Source organism: Podarcis liolepis (genome assembly GCF_965112155.1).
Source record: "Podarcis liolepis genome assembly, chromosome: 15".
In the NCBI taxonomy this organism is placed as follows: domain Eukaryota; kingdom Metazoa; phylum Chordata; class Lepidosauria; order Squamata; family Lacertidae; genus Podarcis; species Podarcis liolepis.
Window position 1 is genome coordinate 1860825 of NC_139566.1, and position 12362 is coordinate 1873186.

The 12362-nt window shown below is 46.9% G+C and overlaps 1 protein-coding gene and 1 long non-coding RNA gene across 2 annotated transcripts in view; one reads left to right on the top strand and one right to left on the bottom strand.

The window, feature by feature from the left end:
- LOC310694144 (hemicentin-1-like) overlaps positions 1-12362 on the top strand; it is a 107101-nt gene that overhangs the window by 30835 nt on the left and 63904 nt on the right. Inside the window, exons 3-4 of the mRNA XM_083476931.1 lie at positions 692-1036; positions 1151-1453. Of these exons, the coding sequence (XP_083333057.1) occupies positions 692-1036; positions 1151-1453 (648 nt within the window). The remainder of the gene's footprint in view (positions 1-691; positions 1037-1150; positions 1454-12362) is intronic.
- Positions 7224-8324, bottom strand: LOC310694700. Its single transcript, XR_014519797.1, has 2 exons — positions 8260-8324; positions 7224-7932 (listed from the first exon to the last, which is right to left on the bottom strand). It is a non-coding gene; the product is annotated as an uncharacterized lncRNA (long non-coding RNA).

Sequence of the window (12362 nt, forward strand, 5' to 3'; positions counted from 1 at the left end):
CATGATCTCTAGTTAACAGGACCAGTGGTCAGGGATGATGGGAATTGTAGTCCAAAACATCTGGAGGTCCAAAGGTTGGGGGTGCCTGGTTTAACTAGAGAGTTGAGCAGTTCAAGTGGGTTGATGTACAATTCAGCAACAGTTACGATTAATCGTGGAAATTGTAAACTTCCTTTCATTTAGGTCCCAAATACCTGGGAGACTACTTGCTTCCCCATAGACCATCTCAGCTGTTAAAACCAGCAGAAGGGGCACTCTTGGTAGTTTCCACTGCCTCAAACATTTGGGGGGAGTGTCAGCCCAGGAGAAAACCTTCTTTGCGGCAGGCTGCTAAACTGTAGAATGATGTCCCTCCACACAGAGATGCACCCGGAACCTTTATTGCAGAATTTCCATTATATGCCAAAGATTCATTCCTTTACCCTACCATGGACATCTGCAATATCATTCCTATTACATTTTAATGCTGCATTTTAAATTATTGCAACCTGCTCTGGGAACCTTATGAAGGAGGATGGATAAGGAGTTAAAAACGTTAATGGTTCTAATTTTCAACTTCTTCTCCTTCTCCTCCTCCTCCTCCTCCTCCTCCTCCTCCTTCTTCTTCTTCTTCTTCTTCTTCTTCTTCTTCTTCTTCTTCTTCTTCTTCTTCTTCTTTGTTTCTCCTCCCCCACCACCCTCCCCTCACTAGAAACTTTAAGCCATGCAGTGGGGAATCCAACCCATCAGCTGAAGGGAATCCTGGGAGGATCAATCTTGTTTCCTGCCAATGTATCTCAAGGAATAACAATACATAAAATGGAATGGGACTTCCACCCGCAAAGGCGTGACCTGGGCTATTGGTGGGGGGAATTCAGTCAAGGGAAACTGGAGCACCCAAGTCCCACTGGCCGGTTTGGACAACGGCTAGACATGGTGGACGAGACAACACTGAGGCTCAAAGACCTGGAGTTGGATGACAGTGGGATCTACAATGCTCGCATCTGGTTTCCTAAGGCACAGTTTCAAGAACAGAGTTTCAGCCTCACAGTTTATGGTAAGTTATTGCTTTCACTGTTTGGCTCATGGAATAGGATCAGCACCATTTCCCTTCATAGGCATTGGTAGGGCTGGGGTGAAAGCTTATGCTGTTTTCATTTGTGTTCCACAGAGCCAGTGCCAACACCACAGATAGACCACCAAGTGGAATCCAAGACTCCAGGTGGATGTAATGCGACCCTGCAATGCCACACACCTGGAAGGAAAGATCTCAGTGTCTCCTGGGAAACAGGGGATCCACACAGGGCCTTAGGAAAGAGTGTGAATCAGTACCAGGTTTCTGACAATGGCCGGGAGCTCCGTGTCTCCTTCTGGAACACTTCTTTCAACTCCAAATTCACCTGCCTGGTCAGCAATCCTGTTGATCGAAAGAGAGCCTCTTTTGACTTGCTCAACATCTGCCAGAGTGATGAAGGTGAGCAATACATCCTTTCCTTCATTATCCAGAGGAGGTGCTTGTGGTGGTGAAAAGGCAGGCTAGCCTTTAACATGAGGGAAGGATGAGAGGAAGGAAGCCTTTAACATGAGGGAAGGATGAGGATGAGAGCTCCTTGAAGACTGATCTGATTCTGCAAATTGCTGCTCCCCCCACGTCTTTCCATTCCTAGCTTAAGACATTGATTCAGGGCAGGCAAGTGTGTCTCACAGGGCATTCACAGCCCAAATCATTGCAACATGAATGGGAAAAATTAGCAATGCTTGTTTATCTCCAGTTATTTATTCTACTGCTCTCAGCCAGGTGTGAGCATAAGGCTCTGAATCTCGGGGTCATGGGTTCAAGCCCCACCTTGTGCCAAAGATTCCTGCAATGCAGGGGGTTGGACTAGTTGTCCATTCCAACTTCCAACTCTAGAATAATAATAATAATAATAATAATAATAATAATAATAATAATAATTTATTTGTTTAAATAAATTTATATGGCTTCCAATAAAACACTAAAATACAATAACCTTGTTGTTGTTGTTTAGTCGTTTAGTCGTGTCCGACTCTTCGTGACCCCATGGACCAGAGGACGCCAGGCACTCCTGTCTTCCACTGCCTCCCGCAGTTTGGTCAGACTCATGTTTGTAGCTTCGAGAACACTGTCCCACCATCTCGTCCTCTGTCGTCCCCTTCTCCTTGTGCCCTCCATCTTTCCCAACATCAGGGATTTTTCCAGGGAGTCTTCTCTTCTCACGAGGTGGCCAAAGGATTGCAGCCTCAACTTCAGGATCTGTCCTTCCAGTGAGCACTCAGGGCTGATTTCCTTCAGAATGGATCACTTTGATCTTCTTGCAGTCCATGGGACTCTCAAGAGTCTCCTCCAGCACCAGAATTCAAAAGCATCCATTATTTGGCGAGCAGCCTTCTTTATGGTCCAGCTCTCACTTCCATACATCACTACTGGGAAAACCAGAGCTTTTACTATACGGACCTTTGTTGGCAAGGTGGTTTCTCTACTTTTTAAGATGCTGTCTAGGTTTGTCATTGCTTTCCTCCCAAGAAGCAGGCGTCTCTTAATTTCGTGGCTGCAGTGATCATGGAGCCCAAGAAAGTAAAATCTTTTACTGCCTCCATTTCTTCCCCTTCTATTTGCCAGGAGGTGATGGGACCAGTGGCCATGATCTTCGTTTTTTTGATGTTGAGCTTCAGACCATATTTTGCGCTCTCCTCTTTCACCCTCATTAAAAGGTTCTTTAATTACTCCTCACTTTCTGCCATCAAGGTTGTGTCATCTGCATATCTGAGGCTGTTGATATTTCTTCCAGCAATCTTAATTCCAGCTAGGGATTCATCCAGCCCAGCCTTTCGCATGATGAATTCTGCATATAAGTTAAATAAACAGGGAGACAAAATACAGCCTTGTCGTACTCCTTTCTCAATTATGAACCAATCAGTTGTTCCATATCCAGTTCTAACTGTAGCTTCTTGTCCCACATAGAGATTTCTCAGGAGACAGATGAGGTGATCAGGCACTCCCATTTCTTTTCTTTTTTTTATAAATATTTATTAGGATTTTACAAATTACTTTCCTTTCACTTAATCTTTACAGCTGTACTCCATTTGATTTTGAAAACCACATCATTCTAAGATTCATGAATTTTACAATATTTCTTAAGATAATTCTTAAATTTCTTCCAATCTTCTTCCGCCGTCTCTTTTCCCTGGTCTCGGATTCTGCTAGTCCCATGTAGTCTATCACCTTCATCTGCCATTCTTCCAAGGTGGGTAGATCGTGTGTCTTCCAATACTTTGCGATCAGGCACTCCCATTTCTTTAGGAACTTGCCATAGTTTGCTGTGGTCGACACAGTCAAAGGCTTTGGCATAGTCAATGAAGCAGAAGTAGATGTCTTTCTGGAACTCTCTAGCTTTCTCCATAATCCAGCGCATGTTTGCAATTTGGTCTCTGGTTCCTCTGCCTCTTCTAAATCCAGCTTGCACTTCTGGGAGTTCTCGGTCCACATACTGCTTGAGCCTTCCTTGTAGAATTTTAAGCATAACCTTGCTAGCGTGCGAAATGAGTGCAATTGTGCGGTAGTTGGAGCATTCTTTAGCACTGCCCTTCTTTGGGATTGGGATGTAGACTGATCTTTTCCAATCCTCTGGCCACTGCTGAGTTTTCCAAGCTTGCTGGCATATTGAGTGTAGCACCTTAACAACATCATCTTTTAAAATTTTAAATAGTTCAGCTGGAATACCTTATTAAACATTAAAAGCTTCCCTAAACAGGGCTGCCTTCAGATGTCTTCTAAAAGTTTGGTAGTTATTTTTCTCTTTGACATCTGGTGGGAGGGCGTTCCACAGGGCGGGCGCCACCACTGAGAAGGCCCTCTGCCTGGTTCCCTGTAACTTCACTTCTCACAGCGAGGGAACCACCAGGAGGCCTTCGGTGCTGGACCTCATTGTCCAGGTAGAACGATGGAGGTGGAGACACTCCTTCAGGTATACTGGACTGACGCCATTTAGGGCTTTAAAGGTCAGCACCAACACTTTGAATTGTGCTCGGAAACGTACTGGGATCCAATGTAGGTCTTTGCAGACTGGTCTCAGTGGCCGCTCCCAGTCACCAGTCTAGCTGCCGAATTCTGGATTAGTTGTAGTTTCCGGGTCATCTTCAAAGGTAGCCCCACGTAGAGTGCATTGCAGTAGTCCAAGCGGGAGATAACCAGAGCATGCACCACTCTGGCAAGACAATCTGTAGGCACGAAGAGTCTCATCCTGTGTACCAGATGGATCTGCCATGGACACAGAACTGACCTGCGCCTCCATGGACAGCTGTGAGTGCAGAATGACTCCCAGGCTGTGTACTGGTGCTTCAGGGGCACAGTTACCCCATTCAAGACTAGGGAGTCCCCAACACCAGCCTGCCCCCTGTCCGCCAAGAACAGTACTTCTGTCTTGTCAGGATTCAACCTCAACCCATTACCTGCCATCCATCCTCCAACTGCAATTCTATGAGAATCACTCTGATGGTTGTTATTGGAGTATATTTTGAGAGACTTTTATTGCTCATTGCAGGTGGACAGTTTGGACCCTCGATTTGGAGTCTATTGCTTATCTCTTCAGTCATACTTCTTCTGGTGATAATGGTGATGGTGACTTGGGTGTGCTGGAAGATCAGATTAGAAAGGAATAGAAGAGGTAGGACCATCTCTGTTGATCTTCTTCCCATCTTGCCTGAGATGGGGGCTTCCTTCTAAATATACCTCTACATTTCTTTTGCTTATCTCAAAAGGCAGAGACTGGTCAGTGCCATGGATTAAATAATGTGCCTCATGTTGCATTCCACAGGTGTTGGTTCTCTGATGCAAGAGAAGGGGGAGAGTACTCTTACACTCCAGGACTAAAAAATGATTGACCTAGAAGATGATGATGATGATGAGGTGAGATGACCAGTGTGCAAAGTAATGATGGAGTTGATTGCAGATAATTACAACAAAAGCATCTGATACAGTTTGGAGGCATTTATTACTTATGGAATGATTATTAAAGTTGCAATCTGTTGTTTTTAAATGAACAACAGCAACAGCAAACAGACTTCAAACCGGCCAGTCACCCCATAAGAAATGGCAATCAGGCAAAACCTGTCCCTATGAACCATCTCTGCTTGTCTGCAGTGGGCTTCTCTTAAAATTATCTTCCGCTGGCTCTGGACTCCATCACATCCAGCCAAAATAATCACCAGCACCTCTCCCTTATGCTGGAAAGGCTGTGGAGAGTGAGGCTCATTTTCATGCGTGGGGGAGTTGGGCGTTGGTCTACTCCTTTTGGGAAAACGTGCTTCACGCTATTTCCAAAATTATGCTGTAATGTGTTCCACCCAATTCAGCTCTTGCCTTGTTATCATTAGATTCAAATTTAAACAATAACCTTAAATACAGAGGCAGGCAGCTTGTGCAAAGATCCTGTTCCCATCAGGAGAACATGCATGCTCAGTTTAAGTGAACAGAATTGAACCCTCCCCTCGCCAGCTAGTGAATAGAGAACTCAGCCCTCTGACTGCAGGGCTCTGCTTCCCAAATCCTTCCCCCAGTGAACCCAACAGGATTGCGCTCTCCCCTCACCAGCTGTTCTGGACTCTTCCCAAAATATTACTTTTATCTTTGATTATTTATCCTTGATAATAACCGAGTTCTGGAGAATGGAAATGACATACTTTTGTCAATTCAAAATGGGGAATTCCACCTGCTCTCTTATGGTCTTAGTTATGGCAAGTTCTCCAGGAGCCCGTGGAACTAGAAAGCTAGCCCTAAAGCTGGCACTGAGGTGCAGGAAAAATGCTTGCTTTTAGGCAAATTGGTATCCTTTCTTGGAGAATGCTTGACTTAGACAGGACTTTAATTTGGTCCAGGGTTCAGGTGGGACAAAATGCACAGAAACTCTTTTAGAAAGAAGTTGCATCTCCAGAGTTCCTACTGTCATAATTTCTCTTCCCCTCCAGGTTGACTCAGACAGAGAGGAATTGACGAGTAGTTCCACACCACCCAGGGAATCCTTTCCTTCTCCCAATTCTTCTCCAGTCTCAGACACAGAGCCCTCAGAGGTTGATCACTGCATCCCACAGACCAACATGGGAGATCAGGCACAACATAAGACATCTGTAAGATCTCCAGGAGCCACTGCTGAGGAATTCACTGAGGGTCTCTCTGGTGGCTCCTGCGGACCATTGAAGATCTCTCATCGCTGCCAGTTGAGCCGGAGCTACAGCCAACCCAGCAGCCTTCAACACTGGCCCCAAAAGTCTTGTGACCATGACAGAGAGCAAGATACCAAAACTTATCCAGTGACTATGGAAGGAGTCTCCTCGAGTGCAAGGAATCTCAGGAATGGCTTCATCACCAGCAGCAGTATATAAGGCACCCCTCTTGAGCCTTCCTGTTGCTGGAAACAGTACAGGCCTGTTATAAGGGGGGGGGGGACTGCTCCTTTTCCCTTATGGGAAACACAAGAGCCCACACAGAGTCCTTTTGTAGGTTCTCTATCAGTAGGAGAAAATAACAGAGGCCAAGCAGAGAATATTGAGAAGCAAAGCAGCTAGTAAGCCTGATCTTTATTGATGTTGATGGGTTTTCCTGGCTGTTAATGGGTTTACCTGGACAGCCTAGCTATTCTTTTTGGATGATAACTACTTAATTCCTGAGTCCAGGTCACAGTCTCACCCTATTCATACACAGACACACCCTTAAGACAGGATTTGTGAACAAAGAGACAATGGGAGCCTTTTCCATTTCCTTCCTCCGTGCAGAGAAATATTTGAGGTGACTGAAAGAGTCAAAATGGCTTTAGGACTGTTTTCCTGTACTGTTACCAGACATGAGGTTTATATATTTATGTATGAGTTTGCCTTGTACAGTTTTGAACATTTATTTTATATATATTGAAATATACCCGGAGTCAAGTGTGGATTTCATGCTCTTTATTCAGCTCATAGTAGTGAGGGATGAAAGTTCCCCCAAAATATCTGCTTTATATACATTATTTACACAACGGGCCACACGTGATTGGCTAATTCTGGGATTCTCCCGTTGGCCCATCAGGTTGCGGATTCACTTCCACCTGGAGCTGGATTGCGTGGCTCCTGCGGACCAATCATACTGCTGCATTGTTCTAGGACCAATCAGACTGCTGCATTCTGAATCCTATTGTTCTAGGACCAATCAGACAGCTGCCTTTTGGATCCTATTCAACTCAGTACATAACATATATAATACCTTAAAATTCCTATAACGGGTCTCTGGTTCCTTAAACCCAGGCGCCTTATAATAATAACTATTATTTATTATTTATACCCCATCCATCTGGCTGGATTTTCCCAGCCTTGCCTTGCCAATCTCTTCCTATTTAGCTTGGACTCTGGTTAGTGCTTTTTTTAAATTAAAGAAGTAAAATACAGTGACTACAGGACCGCCTCTCCTGGAATGCCCCACAGAGGACCTTAAAGTCCACAAACAACAACACTTTGGAAGTCCCAAGCCGCAAGGTGGTTAGATTAGTCTCACCTAGGGCCAGGGCCTTTTCAGTACTGGCCCTAACGTGGTGGAACGCTCTGTCCCAAGAGACCAGGGCCCTGCGGGACTTGACACCTTTCTGCAGGGCCTGCAAGACAGAGCTGTTCCACCTGGCCTTTGGTTTGGACTCAGTCTGATCCTTATGTTTCCCTCCCCTTATGGTTTTGATTTACGGGCTACTTTTAAAATGAGGCTGCATTTTAAATTGTATTTTAACCTGTATTTTAATTTTTTTTCCTATTGCGGTTTTATTGTAATTTTACTGGTGTTAGCCGCTCTGAGCCCGGCCATGGCCGGGGAGGGCGGGGTATAAATTAAATTGTTTATTATTATTATTACTCATGGAAGGGTGGGCAGGGCTGGTCCAAGACATTTTGGCACCCGAGGCAAACCCCAGGGGGCTATGTCTGAGGAGAACCTGAGCTTACAGGGTTAAACAGCTCAGAGTGTGCGTCCTGCCTACTGTGGGGCGGAGAGACTCTGCGTCACTTCTAAGAGTCTCAGTTCTTAGTTCTATTCTGCTTTCTTTTTTGTCCGGGACAGACATGCTTGCACAATGTTCCGTGATTGCGGATAATTCTGCTGTATTAAAGTGCTTTTAGTTTTAGTAACTCAGCGTGAGACTCTGATTTATGCACACCTACGCACAGAAGACAGAGGCTTATTTTCTGACCGCTGCTGTGGAAGCGTGCAGGGCTTATCTCTCTGCGCTATAAATCACTTCAGACAATGGTGGTATTGTTCTGTGATGGCTGGTTCCATAAGGTGACTCAGGGCTTATTCACACTCCTGGGGGAAACTGCTCTTTGGTGCTTAACCAGAGAAAGCAGCAATGGGGTTTTCCACTAAAGAGCAGGTTTTCCCAGGGAAAGCAGTAGGACAAGCGGAAGTATGGATGAGCCCTCAGAGGAAGGAGTAGCCCTTGAAAGGTGTGTCCTTAGGCAGTATCCTTAACCCTGCAGGCCTCACGACTGCAGCTTCTGGAGACAACAAAATCCACATCTGCTTGCAATTTTGCTCCATCCAGGAACTCGCAGAGGTCTGGCCATGCTCTGATTCTGACCTGGGTGGGCATCTTAGAGGCACACAGATGCTTTCTGAACAGCCCATACACCACCAATTTCTGCCAGTTAGGCAAATGCACAGTATAGGTTAAAATATGCACTATACTGTTATAGATTTTTGGGGGGGAGGAGGGTCCCCATGAACCCTAGAAATTAATAATGGCAGGGTTTTGATTAATTGGCATATGGAATAAAGTACAAGTTGCAAAGCTGTGCCAGGCAGAGGAATTTGTACTTTATTCCTGGGCTAGTTCATGCCAAACAGCCTGGCTGAGCTACGGTCATCAAGGAACAATAGAAAGCAATTGAGCGGGTGGTGCGGTGGGTTAAACCACAGAGCCTAGGGCTTGCCGATCAGAAGGTCAGCGGTTCAAATCCTGCGACGGGGTGAGCTCCTATTGCTCAGTCCCTGCTCTTGCCAACCTAGCAGTTTGAAAGCATGTCAAAGTGCAAGTAGATAAATAGGTACCATTCTGGCGGGAAGGTAAACGGTGTTTCTGTGCGCTGCTCTGGTTCGCCAGAAGCGGCTTAGTCCTGCTGGCCACATGACCTGGAAGCTGTACGTAGGCTCCCTCGGCCAATAAAGCGAGATGAGTGCCGCAACCCCAGAGTTGGCCACGACTGGACCTGATGGTCAGGCGTCCCTTTACCTTTATTAACCATACAAAAGAACTCCATCCCCCTTGTCCCAGGTGTGTGCAGAGACTTTGGATTTGGAAGGTTGCCAGGGTAACTGCTCTGTGTGTGGGCAAGGGGGGATGGGGAAGAAGGGAGGAACAGCTGAGATCTATCTTGGGCAGGGTGTCATTAGCCTGAGGTTCTGCTCCATGAAATTACCATGCCATCAGATCTGAACTTCCTCCATGCAGACTGGAGGTGTTAATAGGTCAATAAACCATATTTTTTAAAGGGGGGGGGGTCATTCCTGGAAAGTCTTGTGAGACATAGAATGTGATTAAACATTTGATTTTATGATAGGCAAAGTGCTCTCGCTCTCTCCTGGCACCTCTCTAAGAACATAAGAGGGAGTGTGATTCAGTGGAAAGTCAACAAGATGAAATTTGACTCTGGGTCTAGAGATGTTACAAAAGTTGCATGCCATTCCCAATCTCTGCTGAGCTTTGCCAAGATTCCAGAGGTTCCAGGCACTCACCCAGGGTCTGAATTGGCTCTGAGTCTTTTAAATCTTCTAGTTTGACCTAAAGGTATCTCAAATCTGCCCCCCTGTTTCTCTCTTCCCTTCCCCCAGGGGTGCAGGTGGGTGTGTTGCGGTTAGCCTCGGGTGTCATCACCTCTCCCCCTTCTGCCTCCTGCCTCCTCTTCCTTCTCCTCCTTCCGGCTCCCGCACCCACAGCAGTAGCAGCAGTGAGAGCAGCCCCTGCGGGGGCGTGGCCAGGTGGGAGGGGCTGTGAAGGGGCGGAGCTCCTGGCAGCACCACAGGACAAAGTTGAGCCCCACCTGATGTGCACGGCACACCAGGCACTGGAGCTTCTAGCGACGCCGCTGCCTTCCCCTCCAGGCACCTTAACTCATGCAACAAAGAACCTGACCCATCAAATGAAGGGGATCTGAATGAAGGGGATCGTGGGAGGATGTGACTTGTTTCTTGTAAATATACTTCCAGGGAAAATGGTCATTAAATCATCTGGGACGTCTACACCACAAGCCGTGGGGCATATCACCTTTGTGAGTTCAGAGATGGGAAACTGGAGCAGCCTGAGGTCAAGTCCAGGTTTGTTCCCAACCCTTGATCATCTTGGTTGTCCTTCTCTGAACACAATCTAGCTTGTGTATATAGAAGGTAAAGGGACCCCTGACCATTAGGTCCTGCCATGGCCGACTCTGGGGTTGTGGCGCTCATCTCGCTTTACTGGCTGAGGGAGCCGGCGTGCACCTTCCGGGTCATGTGGCCAGCAGGACTAAGCCGCTTCTGGCAAACCAGAGCAGTGCAGGAAAACGCCATTTACCTTCCCGCCAGAGCGGTACCTATTTATCTACTTGTGACGCTCATCTCGCTTTACTGGCGTACAGCTTCTGGGTCACGTGGCCAGCATGACTAAGCCGCCCACAGGAGAGGCGTCTTCCCACAAGAGGCAGTGAAGACCACTATCCTGGATGGCTTGAAAAGAGGATGAAATACAGTGGTGCCTCGGAAGACGAAATTAATCCGTTCTGCGAGTCTCTTTGTCTTGTGGTTTTTTTGTCTTGCGAAGCACGGCTATTAGCGGCTTAGCGGCTATTAACGGCTTAGCGGCTTAGCGGCTATTAACGGCTTAGCGGCTTTAAGAAAAAGGAAACAAACTCGCAAGAACTCGCAAAACATTTCGTCTTGCGAAGCAAGCCCATAGGGAAATTCGTCTTGTGGAACGACTCAAAAAATGCAAAACCCTTTCGTCTAGCGAGTTTTTCGTCTTGCGAGGCATTCGTCTTGCGGGGCACCACTGTACATTTGTGGAGGAGAAGACTGTTGATGAATACTAGGTAGGATGGCTCTCCTCTGTCTTCTCCATTGGAGGCAGCAATGATTCTGAATACCAGCTGCTGGAAACCACACAAGGAGAGAGCATCCTGATGCTCAGGTCCTGCTTGCCTATTGGATCTGGCAAGAGGCTGAATTTGAGAAAAGATTTTGTTTATGAACACTAAATAAGAAATCATTCAGCTAAGGGAGGAAATGATTGGCATGTTTGCAACAGGAGTGGGAAACCTGATTTTAAGAAATTCCAAGAAATTATATTAAAGTAATTTGGTTTAATTAATAATTTAGAAAATTTATACAAATTATTTGGAGGGTGGGAGATATTTTATTTTGGGAAGAGACATATTTTCCCTACCAGGGAGACTAAAAGTTAAGGAGGGAAATATTTTAACAACAGCAGAGTGATGGTTCTTGTCTGGTGTCAATAAGCAGGGAATTCCAAAGAGTAGTGCTGCCAACCCTGAAAGATCGATCCCTTGGAAGTGCAAAGCAAACATTTTGGCATTTATACATGAGCCAGTTCTTCTTGCTGACAAGGGAGGAGGCAGAGAGCTTTTGAGAAGCTTGAACTTATATTTAGTCTCAAGGGGGAGAAGTTCTCCAGGTGTCAAGTTTCAAAAGGAGAGAGACAGAGAGGGAATCACAAGTTCAACAGGAAGGAAAGAAGTGGGGCACCAGCACCCATATCCACCCTGGAGTGGCTTCTTCTGCCCCAAAACCCCTCAAAAAAACTGAGCTACTGTGATGGCCTGGGAATCCGATTCAGAGGCTGAACCGGAGGAACCCCAGCCTGCACGGGAGTCCCCGCCTCCAGGGCCAGCTGAACTGGGGCAGGGCCTTGGATCTGAAGCGCCTGCACCTGTGCCGGATTCTCAGGAGCAGGCACCAGGTGATTCCACTCTGGCTCCGGAGGTGGTTGAGGACACAGTGCCTACAGTTGTGCCTCTCCCAGCCCAGCCCAGTCAGGGGAAGGTGAGTCTCCCCCTGGGCCCAGTAACCCTCCAGCCTCTCCTGAGCTGCAGAGGCTCAGGGCAGATAAGCAGAGGGAACTGGTTTCTCCCAGGAGGAGTGCTCGCCTTAAAGCCAGGAGAGGCGGGTCTCCTGGGGGCCAGGACCGCCCCTGGCCTCAGAGAAGATAAAGGCGAGTCAGCCCAGTCCCAGGTTGCAGGAGCAACATTGTTGAATACCTGCTTCTGCCCGGACCCAGACCTGTCCTTCCAGAGTTCCCGTCCCCGCCCGGCTTCCTGCTTCAGACCCTGCCTTGCTCTTTGTGAACTGCTTCCAGACT